General features: G+C 37.7%; 3 protein-coding genes across 6 annotated transcripts; 1 reads left to right on the top strand and 2 right to left on the bottom strand.

Moving 5' to 3' along the window:
- Window positions 1–646: 646 nt before the first annotated feature.
- Window positions 647–3751, bottom strand: LOC125193212 (phospholipase D beta 1-like). Its single transcript, XM_048090973.1, has 8 exons — window positions 2858–3751; window positions 2676–2789; window positions 2420–2614; window positions 2024–2335; window positions 1805–1952; window positions 1403–1728; window positions 1123–1320; window positions 647–1044 (listed from the first exon to the last, which is right to left on the bottom strand). The coding sequence occupies exons 1-8, from the start codon at window positions 3749–3751 to the stop codon at window positions 751–753; spliced, it is 2481 nt and encodes an 826-aa protein (XP_047946930.1). The 3' UTR covers window positions 647–750.
- Window positions 3752–5045: 1294 nt separating this feature from the next.
- On the bottom strand, window positions 5046–10324 carry LOC125194256 (ubiquitin carboxyl-terminal hydrolase MINDY-2-like). The gene is made up of 12 exons (XM_048092378.1): window positions 10065–10324; window positions 9493–9611; window positions 9249–9355; window positions 8951–9038; window positions 7771–8788; window positions 7576–7630; window positions 7404–7485; window positions 6624–6704; window positions 6432–6536; window positions 6316–6362; window positions 5727–5883; window positions 5046–5349 (listed from the first exon to the last, which is right to left on the bottom strand). Exons 1-12 carry the CDS (start codon window positions 10231–10233, stop codon window positions 5272–5274), a joined length of 2106 nt encoding a protein of 701 aa, XP_047948335.1. The 5' UTR covers window positions 10234–10324; the 3' UTR covers window positions 5046–5271.
- Window positions 10325–10544: 220 nt separating this feature from the next.
- LOC125194257 lies at window positions 10545–13368 on the top strand. 4 transcript variants are annotated; one of them, XM_048092382.1, is made up of 6 exons: window positions 10546–10672; window positions 11095–11227; window positions 11392–11543; window positions 11654–11785; window positions 12071–12472; window positions 12888–13368. In XM_048092382.1, exons 3-6 carry the CDS (start codon window positions 11401–11403, stop codon window positions 13024–13026), a joined length of 816 nt encoding a protein of 271 aa, XP_047948339.1. In that variant the 5' UTR covers window positions 10546–10672; window positions 11095–11227; window positions 11392–11400; the 3' UTR covers window positions 13027–13368. The 4 variants fall into 4 exon arrangements, with proteins under 4 accessions (XP_047948337.1, XP_047948339.1, XP_047948336.1 ...); XM_048092379.1 differs by having other exon boundaries at window positions 11386–11543; XM_048092380.1 differs by lacking the exon at window positions 11095–11227 and having other exon boundaries at window positions 10545–10672; window positions 11386–11543.
- The last annotated feature ends 829 nt before the right edge of the window (window positions 13369–14197 follow it).

Genomic DNA, 14197 nt, shown 5'->3' with positions numbered 1-14197 from the left:
GTGGTGATTCTTGATTATATGAATTCAGAATAAAGTTAAAGGGCTCATCGGTAGTCAACTAAGAGTGTATTAATAATCCTTTTATTAAGATATCAAAATTTCCAATTAATTGTATAATCTCAGCTACATAATGCAACCATGATTCCACCAGATGCATTGATGTCGAGGGTAGAGTAGTAAATTAACAGAAGAAGAGTTTGTATTTTCAAAAATATAGAGTGGCAATATCATTTTCAAGAATCTCAGATCGGATCTTTAGACATTTTGCTTCATTTCTTACACTTCAACCTTTTTGAGGAGGTAGTTGCACAACCAATCCATCATTTTCTTAATTTTACTTTCACTTTCTTTCTCTTTCAAAATATAAATTCATAAATTGGAGTACTATTATTGGAAATTCTAGATATTATATACTACAGTATTTAAAATCGATTTTTAAATTGGGGTAAGCAGTTACCCCTAATTTATTTTAGATAATTATTGTGTTATATATTTGTATTTTTACAATAATTTAAGAAAATATTATTTTTAAAATTAAATATACATGGATTTACAAAAAAAATAACTTTTTCATTGGATCTGCACAACTGCCTTCAAATCAAATTGAAATTATGTGTCAATGTATCATAAACAAGACCCCAAGACAAACAAAAAGTAAAGGTAGAAACATGATGAACAACAACAACAACAAAGTTGCAAGAACATGATGAACAACATACAAAAATCCATTGCTAGCAAAAAATGGCATGCTCAAATAGTGAGATTTTCTTGAATCCCCGCGAACGTCCCGATGATCTTGCCACCTACGTCCGGGAACGTCTCACAGCCCGGGAGAGGGCCGACCTTCCCCGTTGCATCCACTTGCACAGGATACTTGAGCAAGTGTCCTCTCAATGGACTCATTTCTTCAGCCTCAAACTGTTGCCAGTTGAGTTGCCCCATCCATCTTATTCGCCTCACGCATTCCAAACTCTCCGGTTTCTCAAAGCACGCCTCCAACGTGCCCGTGTGCTCCGCCCACAGTGACATCCTGTATCCATATATCTGTGATGTACTATTTATTAGCACTAAAACATGTTCTTGATTTATTAGTCTTTCAAGTGAAGATTCATCTAGTTTTACCTGTGCTTTCGGGTGGGCTTGTTGGCTAGCCCATCTATGGCGAGGCTGATACGCGCCAATGGCAAGTTCAGTGTCCCTGGTCCCTTCCAACGAGCGCTGGTTGATGTTGGCAGAGCCCAATATCACGTACTCGTCGTCCACTATCATTCCCTTGGAGTGGACATAGATCATGAAGCGGCGGTTTCTTCTTGCCAGGGCCTAGGAAGTGATACATAGTCAGAAGGATACTAATAAGCATTCCAACATGAAGGGTGGATGGATGGATGGATGGATAGTGTACTTGTGGAGAATTTCCTGTGGAGTTTCTGCTATTTGATGACAGGCGCCTCTTGTCATCCGGTTCTCGACTGCCAAGGCAGAAGAAATTCAAGTAATCCTCGGGCGTCTGCTCTCTATCCAGCCTTGCTTCTACTAAAGCATTGTAGATTGTTTCATACATCATTTGCATTGTATTATACTGCCAAAACAGAATTCTCTGAGTTGCAGTGCTGGAGGGGACTCCTTCGGGCCACATTGGGACGATGATGTATGCTGCGAAACGCTCCCTTGCTCGGATCTTCTTGGCAATCTTGAGAGCAATTTCCATAGGGATTAGGTTGTTTGCACCTAAAAACAGAAATGGATAAACTGATAGAAATGAACACACAACTCTTTTCAAGTACTGTCACATTGAGTTCCTCACCCAAGTTCTTGTAAGCAGACCAACTGTACGATGACCCGAGGAAGTACTGGTTCTCGATGTAAATGAAGTGTTGAGCCTCGCGGATTGCCTTTACGTAAGCAGTGTGTATACTCATGTCTATGAACACATTCTTCCCACACATAAGGTTCTGTTTAATAAAGCTAAATGTTAACTAATTAATTCCTTCATTACAAGTGTAAAAATAGAGTATTCTTTTACCTTTTCTGTAGCCTTTATTGGATCCTTGGGGAAGCCCCTAACGGAATTGGAGTCGATGGAACGGAAAACCTGGACGTTCCATGCATTCGCATCGCCTTCTGTCACTTTAGCCGACTCTTCCAGTCCCATTATATCGGGGATTCGTTTAAGCTTGAGTAAGGAATCATCATGTGCCAGCATCATCTGGCTGTGGTGCTTTGAGGCCTTCAGCCATCGTTCCTCAAAGTTTCTCAAGATGTCGCACGCTGCTTGACCGTCAAACTTGCAGTGCAAATCATGCCATGCCTCTCTAGGACATCCCACAGTAGGCCCCTATTTGATATCATGATTGTGTAATAGAGAATAAATATAAGCACATCAACATCAAACATCAAGTAGAATTTAGACAAACATTACCACAAAATTGGGATTGTGATAGTCATCTTTGTGAACAGTATCCAATGTACTGAAGATTGGGTGTTGTGGAGTGTCATATCTTCCCTTGCATAGGTCAAGTCCTCCAACAAATGCTATGATTTTTCTTCTGTTGTTACCCGCGACCGCGTCTACGATCACACTCTTCTGGTGGTGAGTGTAGATTGTTCCTGTTTCCTAATGACAAACAACACATTATTCCACTTTGATTTTGAATTAAACAAGTGTATAAAGCAACCTGCTTTTTAGCCCAGCTGCCTTTTCCAGCACTTCTGGGACACAACAGTACTTTAACACACGAATTCTTGAAATAGCGTCTCGTTTCATCATCCCCGGTGTTCATAACACCTTCCTGCAGTGATTATGTTGAGACATTACAGAGAAACAAGAAAACAGCAGAGATGGTTGGTTGGTTCTTACTGTTTTATATCCAAATATGGTTGTGGAAGTCGGATCATCCCAAACGAGGAGAAGTATTCTCACTCCTTCTTGAGACTTGGCCTTCAGAAGCTCACCCAAGCAACTGTTGGTCACAAGAGGATCGTCTCTAACGAGGTGAACCAAATGGTAAATAGACCATCCTGTGATGTAAACCAGCCAACGGGCTTGAGATATCGCGTCATATATGTCGCGCCAACAGTTATTATTTCTATAGACTGTGCCATCACTCAACACCACATCAGGAAGTGAACCTTTATGGACATGAGCATCTTGGTAGAGTGTGACAGTTCCTCCTGTTCTAAGAGGGAAATAGGTACCTGTCACACCTTCATGGTGAACCGGCAGATACTCCATTGGTATATACTGAATCCATAGGCTCAAGGAAGAACCCCGGTTGCACGGCTTCCCATTCACACCAATGATGGGGTAAGCTCCAGTCATTCGAGCCCCGGTGATTAGTTGCTGTATAGGTATCCCAACAGCCCCTATGATCTCAGATCCCACAAAATCGTTGTCCTTAACGACGAACTGCACCTCTGTGCCGTAATGTGCTACTGGGATATTGAAATGCTGGTCCCAGACAGGATTTTCGTCGTCTCTTATCACAAAAGTCCTGCAGATTACAGCACCAGATATGGCAACTGTGACATAAGGGTCACTTGTTTGGATTTTCCCACAAAAAGTGCCTATCATGTCACCTATGCTATTGTTGACTAGATCCATGTTGGGGAGATTCTTGGCTCCCTTCACATGAATCTCCAGATTCCCATGAAGCAAAAACATGCTCAACGGCTTCATTGAGGTCTTGAATGGGACAATCTGCACTCCCTGACAATGGTATGAGCCATAGGTCAACTGAGGCATGTTGGCCATTGCTCTTTACCTCTCTCTTTACACTGGCAAATACTAGAATGATTTTATGTCCCCAAAGGCACTAACTGAAGAGGGTCTTCTTAAAACAACCATAAAACTCACCAAGCTTCAATCTTTAAAGCATTTGGTTCAATAACTTCACTTCCTACATCAATATTCAAACACCCCCCCTATGTAAATATTGTGATCAACATGCAGGGAGTTCAATATCAAAATACCCAAAATAAACCTTCAAGTGGATACTCAAAAAAATTGCAACTTTCTAAATAAACATATTGAGCATGAATTAAATCCAAATATATGTAACTCAAGGGGAAAAGGGTGTTGGGTTATGCAGATAAAGGCTATTCTTTCATAACCCCAAAGGCACTATTCGGAGCGGGCCTTCCTGAAACAACCATAGAACTCATCAAGATTCAATCTTTAGAGCATTTGGTTCAATAACTTCACTTCCTACTTAGTTTTTCAAACCCCTCAATGTGGATATATACATATATCTATCTGCACATTGTGATAAAAAAAGAACCCCACAATAATCATTCAAATGAATATCCAACTCTCTAAATGACCATGTTGAGGATTGATTCAAATCCAAATATATGTGACTCTAGAAATTGTAAATTGTAATGGAATTAGATTGTTGATCGAGAAAAAGGGTGTTATGGAGAAAAGTCTTTGTATTCTCACGTAGTTTGGAAGGTTTGTGAAGTTATGATGGGAGGGGCGTTGTAAGCGGAATTTATTCAATTACAGAGTAATAATACAAGAAGATTTATTAAAATATGTAAATGATAGATGCATGCAGGGGACGTAAAAATGCAATGGAATCAACAAAAATGAAATCAAGAGTAAAAATGAGGAAAAAGAAAATGCAACAAAAGGTTAGTTGATGGAAATGTGATACTTTTTACTGTATTATATAAATAAAAAAATTGTTGTTAAATACACTAGTAGAGAGAAAAAAATAATTAAAATAATAAGATAAAAAATAGCTGGATTAATGATGTTTTATTTTTTCTCAATAAAAATGTGACATCTTAAAGTCAACTTTGCTTTCAAAAATATGATCATTTTTAGACCAATTTATATTGTTTTGGCCAAATATTTAAGATAAAAAATGAACTTTAGTCTATAAAATAATGACTAAATCAACATATTAATTCACCATTTTGTCATCGACAAGTTCCAACTTGTCACCACAATCTGTATAATATCATACACGGCAAGAATTTGAAACAAACGAACAATCATATTTATTCAAAATAAAACAACATATAATTCCTTCAAAACACACTCATCAAATCAGGTCCTTATTTTTATTCACATAACACCAAATGAAACTAATTACTGAGTGAGCAGAAAAATAGCAGAAAGCAAAATCCCACAACAAAGTGAGTAGTTGTCTATGCTATAAATGAGTGATTTTTATTTACAACAGTAGACTATACCGAGTTAGCAGTGTTACAAACAAAGAGGTAAATGGAAAAGGGTTGCAACTAAACCAGAAACACCCATGGCATTCACATTATGATGCACTTCTCTTTCGATTTCGATTCCTGCTTTGAGGAGCCCGTGTATTTCCCACTATTCCGCGGAGCCTGCACATGGAGACGCACAAGCATATCTAAATCAGATAATGCAACTACTGTATGAAAAGTTGCTGAAGCTACGCTGAAAGTGAAATCTCCATTCACTTTGGCACTAAATACACGTACGCGTAGAAATGGATGCATAAGATTAAGAACGGGATATGTATGTTACGTTCGAGCTAGAATTAATGATGGGTGTTTCTGGTATCAATTTCACATAATGTTGCACATGTAACAGAAGCCAAAACCATTCTGGGAACACAAAGCATTAATAGGGATGTCCCAGGATTAGTACGATTTGCTAGATTATTTATTATACTATTTATTTCTATTAATAATGCTGAAGATTTGGTAGTTGCTACAGTAAGATCTCAACTTTAACAAACCTGGGGCTGGGGAGGACCGACAATCAGCCTTGAACTGCTGCTGACGGCTTGCTGCTGTGCATTACGCTGCTGCTGCTGCTGCTGTTCTCGCTGCTGTTCCTGCTGCTGTTGATCAAATTCCTGCTGTTGGAGAGCTATCGCCAGCTGCAAATCAGAACTGAGAAAAAGAATCCAAGTAAGATTCACGAGCTTGCTCTTTTAGCATATAAATCAAATTAAATTTGAATACCACATTGTGATGCATCAGATAAAAATTAGAACTAGGAAGAATTTGAAAGTATAAGTAAAAAAGAATTATAAATCAAACTGACAGAAACATCTACTGAGTATCTTTTTTAAATAAAATTCCCACCAAGAAAGAAAATCCAAAAAAACACCTTTTTATGAGAAAATGACTTCAAAATACATACTGTATCAATAAAGTGTTAGCTGGCAAAGTAGTGAGTACATGAATAAATGAAGACCAAAGTAGGCCAATCATGAAATATTCAGATACCACTTACATTCTGTAGTCACACTGAACTAAATCATAAATATGTAACATAAAACTAAGAGAACAACAAATCATGAGCCAAAGAAATAGAATTACTTGAAACTTGTATTTGGTTCGGAACTATCAATGCTAGCCAGGTAGTCCTGCAAAGAAGATATTTAATCAAGGCATGCGCTTAAACACCTAAAGTTCTAGAACAAGAAACTACATACTGCAGTAGTGGCCCTAGCATTCTGTTCATCCCACGTGCTGCTGGAATGCTCATCCATCTTGAATTGCTTAAAGTTGCCAGTCATATAAACAGTATCACCATTCACCTAAAACATGAAAATCAAATTAACAACGCATAAATAGTTCACCACTATCTACGCTTCCATGCACTAAAAAGAAACATCAAGTAATACCTCATTTAGTTTTTCCCACACCAAGTCTGGCTGATTTAGATACCCTTGGTCAGTTGCTAAAATGTACAATTCACCTTCATACTGCAAATTAACCAATTAATCAGTTACAAATGTAATCAAATGGTCTGATACCAATACACAGTTGCAACTAAAAATCATCAATATTCCAGATGCCAAATTAATCCTTACAAGTTCCCACTCCTATAAAAAAATTATAAATTAAGGAGATATCACCATTATCGTCACAAAATATCCCATCCTAACAAGTGTGCGTCAACTACAAAAATATACATTCTTCAAGTCACAAGACGGCCAACATACTATTAGCAAATCCAACATCTTGTTTGGACAAGTATGTTAACATATGAAGGAACAGAAAACATAGCAGAGCTAAGCACATAATATCACCAGATTGAACAACATGTTCAAATATATTACGTGATGTAATATATCATGCTTTACTACAAGCATAGGATCTAAATATATGGAAATGCACTGTACATGGGCATGTACATAAAAGCAACAATATGAATAGAAAAGAAGTATAAAGAGTATGTGGATATGAAAGAACTCTGGCATTACAGGAAACTGATACAACATTATAACTCTTGAACAATAAAAAGTTGTTAAATGCATTAATCATCACTAAGCCATATATAAACAATGATTTCACATGACAAAAAACTTACAAGTATTACTGAGTCGACAAGCATACCGAATCATCACTATAACTGTTGAAGAGAAAACTGATAAATAACATAGCAAATTGCATGTACTAACCTTAAACATAGTGTTGAAATGATTATTCCTGAAAAACACACAAAGCTCACGTTCCTTGACTTGGTCTTGTAAGCAAAATAGGCTGCAACAAGACAACCAATTATCAGAAGATTCTTGTGGCAAACAAAGCATATCTTCTTAACCAATGGGGCAATGTAGCAAACATAAATACCCGTATACAGTCAACTGACTGGCACTATTCTTCATGAAGTTCTTGATGATTTCCCCTAATGAGAAATAATACATGCATTAGCACAAAGGTCTAATAAAATTAAACAAATAGAGTTGTCTTAATCTTGAATAATGAATTTAATAAAACAAAATAATCACCAGGGAATTCTTATCAATGATCTAGAGCACTTTTTACCTTCTTTTACAGAAATTGTGTCCTTGCTACCAAAGTCACCATTTTCCACAAAACCTGTATCAACCTGTTCCGCAAGTACCACCTCCCCTTCATACATAGGCTCTCGGTTTGCATAAGCAACAGTACCTGAGTCCAATATGCGATCCTCACCTTCATAAATTGGTTCACTATCATCAACACCGGAAGATTTGGCTTCAGGTTTATCATTTTGGTGCATTTGGCTGCTAGATGAATCTGAATCTGCACTATTCAACAAACTGGATGAATCTTTTCCATCAGATACATCACAAGAATTTTTCTCAGCTTCTGGGTTTGAGGTGGAAGTGACTTGATCCTGGGCATGATTATCACTCATCAATTCATGCTGTGAGTCATTAGATGCAGGTAGACGAGCTTCTCCTAAAGATACTGGTTGGACCTTTCCATTCAGTATCACTGTGTCTGAACCAATCACATTATCAACAACGTTTATAGATTCTTCATCTGAAGGTTGAGCACATAATTGCTTTTCATCAGTTTCTGAAGAAAGGGCTTCATGTGAAACCACTTCAGAGCCTGGATCTACATGGAGCTTGCCCAGAGCATTGCTATCATTGGATTTCAATGCCACAGTCTTTGCGGGTTCGACAGCAAAATTAGTTTCAACCACTTCAGGCGGTGCGACCAGTTCACACTTATTGATCGACACACTTTCATTCATATGGCCATCAGACACAACACCATCTGCCACCGGAATAGAATTTTCCATCTCTGACAATCTCAAGGCTCTTAAGAGCTCTTCTTCTTCTTCGATGTCCCCTTTCCTTGCTTGTGGAGGAGAATCAGTAAAGGATTGGCCTCTTGAAAGACTTGGAGAAGGAATTCCAAGAGCTGCAGTAGTTGCAGCGACAAAATCAACAGTGTCATCTTCAGAATTCTTTTTCTCGTCACTCGTTATACTTTTTGCCTCTAATGAAACAAGCTCCCCCATGAGAGTGTTATATGATTTAGCCCCGATAGCATCAGCAGTTTCACGGTCCTGAAACGCATGCATAGAAACATTTACTTGACTATCAATAAACCCACAGGCCACCGGTTTATACAAAAGATAATGGGAGCTATGAAAGAACAAAAAGGACTTATTGTAGGTTTCACAAATTTCTTGCAAGTTTAGCCAGTCAGAGAGAGAAACAAACCATACCTGTGGGTCAACAATCCATCCATGGTAGAGTGGAATATCCAACAAATCATAGATTGCACACTCTGGGGTGAACTCAAAATCATCAATTCTGAAAATTTCAGACAAAATTCGTCAAAAAATTAAATATAGACACAGTTTCTAGTTTACTAGGATCATACCGCACCCCCAAAAATAAAATTGAATAACACATGTACTAGAGTATATAGAGACCACAAAAATTTAGCCTCAAAGCACATACAAGTAGATTGTAGCACATGACAACTCAAAAATCAAAGGAGAAGCAAAAAAAGTGGTATACCTTCTAAATTTCAAATTCACATCAATGCCTGTTGTAAGTCTTGGAAGTAAATCAATTGCATCTGCAATATTTTGCAGCTGATTTTCTACATACCCAGTGTCTTTGTTCTGTCATCCGAGACACAAGATTAGATTAATCAATAAAAGGGAAAGGAAGCAGGCAAACTACTGTACTCAGCTCAAGTTAACTAAAAAGATACAAATTCAGGCAAAAAAAAATCTTCTTCCCAGTTCAAAAGCCTTACATCGGTGTTAGTGTTTGAGTCGATCAACCGCTCAGCCACAAGTGAAAGCAATTTTTCTTGGGAAACCTCTGGAATATCTGGGCTCAGATTCAAACTGTTCTTTAGGGAAAGAACATTACCTATCATCATATGTAACACCAAGTTAGGTCAAACAAGGATAGATGCACGTAAAGGCTCGACATTAGAACATCTATTGTGAACATAATTCGGTATACAAGATCAGTGTTTTATCCTAAGCCACAATACCCATGATGTCAAACCAATTAAACAAAACACAAACAGATGTTCTCCTCACACAGCCATATTCCACACAATCCACACACCAACAAAAAAGTAAACGTGATGAGCTGCCGGCTGCCCTCCAGACTTAGACAAGATGAGTCAGAATTAGTAATTAACATAGTAATAATTCTGAATTGAACTTCACTCAGGTTTTTCAATTTCCACAGTTTGCAGTTTCATGAAATCAATCGCGCAAAACCCAAGAATACGTTATATCTAGGATCAGAATCACATCAACTCTTATCAGAGCTAAAATTAGAACGAGTTAGAGAGAATGAAAGCGGTATTACAGATGGCGAGGAGAGGGCATGGGCCGTTGTCGTTCTGGAGAATGATAGGCGCGGTTCGCCCGAGAAACTGAATGACTTTAGTCTTATGCACCATCTCCTTCTCGCGCTTGGCCTCCAGCTCAGGCGGCGGGGCGGCGGAGGGCGAACCGGACTGAGGCGAAGAATCCATTCGGGTAGCTGTTTCGCAGATGCTGAAGCGATCAAATCAATTATGCTTTCTCCAGAAGTTGTTACTACAAAACACAAACAGCGGTGGAGTGACGCTAGCAGTTACAGCCTGGAAATAGAAGAAATGATTTTGGGGGTTTTCTGAAAATGTTTGTCGCATTTTCACTTTTATTTAGCTTGACTGTCGTTGATAAGATATTTTTAATTAATTATCAAATATATTTTCTTTCAATTAATACTCATTTTAGTAAATAAATAATGAAGTCTATATAAATATAATCACATTAAATCAAAATATAATTAAATTGATAGCCAAAAACACGAAACTTTTCCTCCCTCTCGCCGCCGCCGCCGCCTTGCGCCGCTCGATTCTCAGCCGCCGGAGAAAAGGATCAGGAGCTACTACTCCAAACTACTCAACGCCCTCTCCAACGGCCTAGGTAATGCACAAATCGCATTCTCTTTTCTCAATTTGCTCTCAAAAGGGGCTCATGTTTATCAATATGCTACTTCACATACACTTGCTACTTCTACAATCAATCTCTCTTAGTGGCAAATTTGAAACGGAAATTGTATCCATTGTGACATTTGCAAATTCCTGAGCATGCATCACCAGCTCTAGATATCTAATTAGCTTAAAATTCAACACTGCTTTTTACATCATCTGTGTATATGAGGGATTTAATTAGCTTAAGCTTTTTACATTTAATTAGCTGGAGGTGGACTGGTGCCCTTGAATCTGCTGGGAAACACCACTATTTAACTCTCTTCACCTAATTCTATTCTTCCTTGTGGCGTTTTCTGCCTTTTTAGATTCTATAACTCCAATCAAATAATGGAACTGATATTTGTAATGGTGCAGAACATCTTAGGTAAGCCAATGTCTCTGCACCGTCAAGACTCGGTCTCTGCAAGCTTTAAAATCCGTAAAGTCTCAATCTTTCCCAATAAGTTAACGGCACTTGGCTCGAGATTTTGCTGCAAAATTTTGACTGGTTAGTTATATATTGATATTGAAGCAATGTTTTTTGAGGTAGAAGTTAGGATATTTGTATGTATCAGTGTTAATGAGATGGATTGTTGCATTCATTTTGCAAGATATCATATTTTCTGTGAAAGATTAAGTATATGTACATTCTCTTGTCTTTTGAAGTTCCAGGTTGTCTGAATGATGGAAACAGATGCCGCACAAAGCTTTAGTTCTGATGATGGGGTGTATGATTGTGATAGCGGTTCGGAGGGTTTTGTCGAGGATTCACTTGATGATGAGCTTTGCTTTGCCTCTGGCGACTTTCCCAAGCTGCAATTTAGGTATATTGTTGGAAAGCAAGTGATGTGGCGTTTAGTTTCTCTGTGTCTGTGAGTGGGAAATGGTTATTAAAAACTTATGAGACTATGGTTAATATTCATGTGCACTGCAGGAAAGAGAGGTCGAAGGTGCGGTGGATTGAAGAGCTGGGAATAGCTGAGGTGCTGGAGAAGAAGGGTAAAATGTGGACCACGACTGGGATAAGTCGGAATGGGAAGACATATTGCTCAATAGAAGAAACGTTGTATGTGTTGCATTCTCTTCACCTTCAATTCCGACATTGTTATCTTTTTTGGTGCATTATGGACTCTGTTTATCTTTGGTTACTTTGTTTGTTTATTGTCAGTTCTCTGCTTACAGTTATCACTCTTTGCTACCAGAAAGAATAAATAGTGCTCTTAATCCTGTTATTCCCTCAGTTGATAACTGATTTTAGTATTGGAGTAAATAGCTGCTGCTGCTTGGGTAGTATATTTCACATAGTTAATTCAGAGTAAAGAACTCTAGTTTTTGTTGTTCTTTGGTGTAGATATTTAGCTGAGATTGGTGCCCTGGATGTCTTGAATGTTGACGACACTCCTCTTCCCTTGAGTGATTTGTATGCAAAGCTAGCAGAAGACCAGGAAAAGTATGGATGCTCATGGGAGTCTTTTGAGGTTTACCGATGCCTGAAGTCTCTTGGATATATTGTTGGCCGACATGGGGTGGCTTGGTCCATGAAGAATGTGAAAAATAAAACCATTGCTGATGACAGTGTGGGAGAGTCCTGCAGTATTACTGATAAGGGAAATGTAGACTACAGTTGCATCACAGATATGTTTGGTAACATGCATCTTGGCGGAACCAGACCAATATTTGATGTTTTCCCTCCTAATAGCAAGTTCAGAAAGTCTTCCTCAGGAGATCCATCTTTTATGTTGTGCCGAGCCAGGTAACGTACTTCAGCAAATATTCTTGATCAGCTCATTTTCCTTTGATACAATAATGTTTCAACAAACTGTTGCTAATGCATCTATGATGAATACTGTGGTGGTGTATTAGTCTGGATAAAAAATGCAAGCTAATTTTGTTCATTTTGTTATCCTATGATTTCTGACGGCAAGAGAAATGGAAATACACTTCGTCTTTCTTTCTTTAAAGACGATCATTTTATTTGTGTGATCAGGTGTAGGATCCTTGCTAGTACACAAACTATTATACGAACTCCATTTGTTTTGGTATTTCTTTGTGTAAAATTCAGTATGAATAAGACCTGCCATTTGTTTTGGTATTTCTTTGTGTAAAATTCAGTATGAATAAGACCTGCCGTTGCATATAGTGACACAAAGATACCATTTTTTGTGCAGTAGCCACCCACCATCCAGACAAGAGATTGAGGACATTGAAACATGTTGTGGCCGAATACCTCTCAAGCTCTACGTGGTCGAGCATGGGAGGGTCAGTTTCTTGTCGTTCACCAAAGTCGAGTTGCCTGCCCTTCCATGACCCTTTTGCAGCCATATAAAGTTATATGTCTACAGATACGGAATAGGTCAGGGTGGGTACCATCTACGCTATTCATTGCACAAAACGCCGTCCGTCTGCCTTTTTCATCAATGTAAGTTTTCCCAACATGAAGAAACGCCGGCCGCTGAATTTCTCATCCTTCACAGCAACTCAAGAAATTGCCATTTTCTTTATCTAGACATTTCACCTAAAGATGTGAATTTCTTAGCTAAAAAATTTTACTCCCTCCGTCCCAAGGTATTAGACCAACTTTCCTTTTTGGGATGTCCCAACATATTAGACTCATTTCCTTTTTTAGTAAAAAACATTTATCTTATTTTATTCTCCACCTACTTTTTTCTCTCTTCTCTCCCCTACTTTTTCCCTCTCTCATACTTTACTCTCTCCACTTTAACTATTTAAATATCAATTCCTTAAATCATGTGCTCAAAAGAAGTGAGTCTAATACTCCGGGACGGAGGGAGTAGTATTTTATCAAATAAAAAACAGTGTTAGAGTTCAGAATTTTATGTGACTTTTATCATCGGTATATGTATAAATCAGTTTCACTTCAAACTGTTATATGAAATGATATAAGAAAGGGACCAATCAACTTTTTCATAATACAGTCAGTACTAGTTGGATTTCTGAGTTTGACGTAGCTCATCAGACGTCAGTCTAACAAATATTTTAAATTTTTAAATGCGATTGTGAAAAAGCGACATTTTATGCTCTCAATTATCCGAGCCCCAAATTGTACACACTAATTCGATTATATATAAAAGAAACATTTAACTAATATATAAATATATATTGGCCTCAACAAGAGGCAATTATGTGGAGCTATAGAGCATACATAAGTTAAAAAATGTCGTTGCAAGTAAGAGATTAAATCAATAGGAGTAAAAAGATATTCCTCTTGCCATCCAATATTTTGAGGATTTGAATTATAATAAAATTAAATACCAATATATCGAGGATTTAAATTATCATAAAGGTAAATAACGTTATTAGTGACCATCTTTTAAAAAAAAGTGAAAAATAAACATAATACTCTAAGTGGTGCATTTCTATTTCGACACGAAATTTTATATAATGTTGTTTTGTATGTTAAGTTGAGATAATAAAGTAAGAATGAGGGAAAAAGTAGAGAGAGAAACTTATTCTATTT

The sequence above is a fragment of the Salvia hispanica genome, chromosome 6, assembly GCF_023119035.1.
Source record: "Salvia hispanica cultivar TCC Black 2014 chromosome 6, UniMelb_Shisp_WGS_1.0, whole genome shotgun sequence".
Taxonomy (NCBI): domain Eukaryota; kingdom Viridiplantae; phylum Streptophyta; class Magnoliopsida; order Lamiales; family Lamiaceae; genus Salvia; species Salvia hispanica.
The sequence above is the reverse complement of the archived record's forward strand: the minus strand, read 5'-3'. Positions and strand labels throughout refer to the sequence as shown.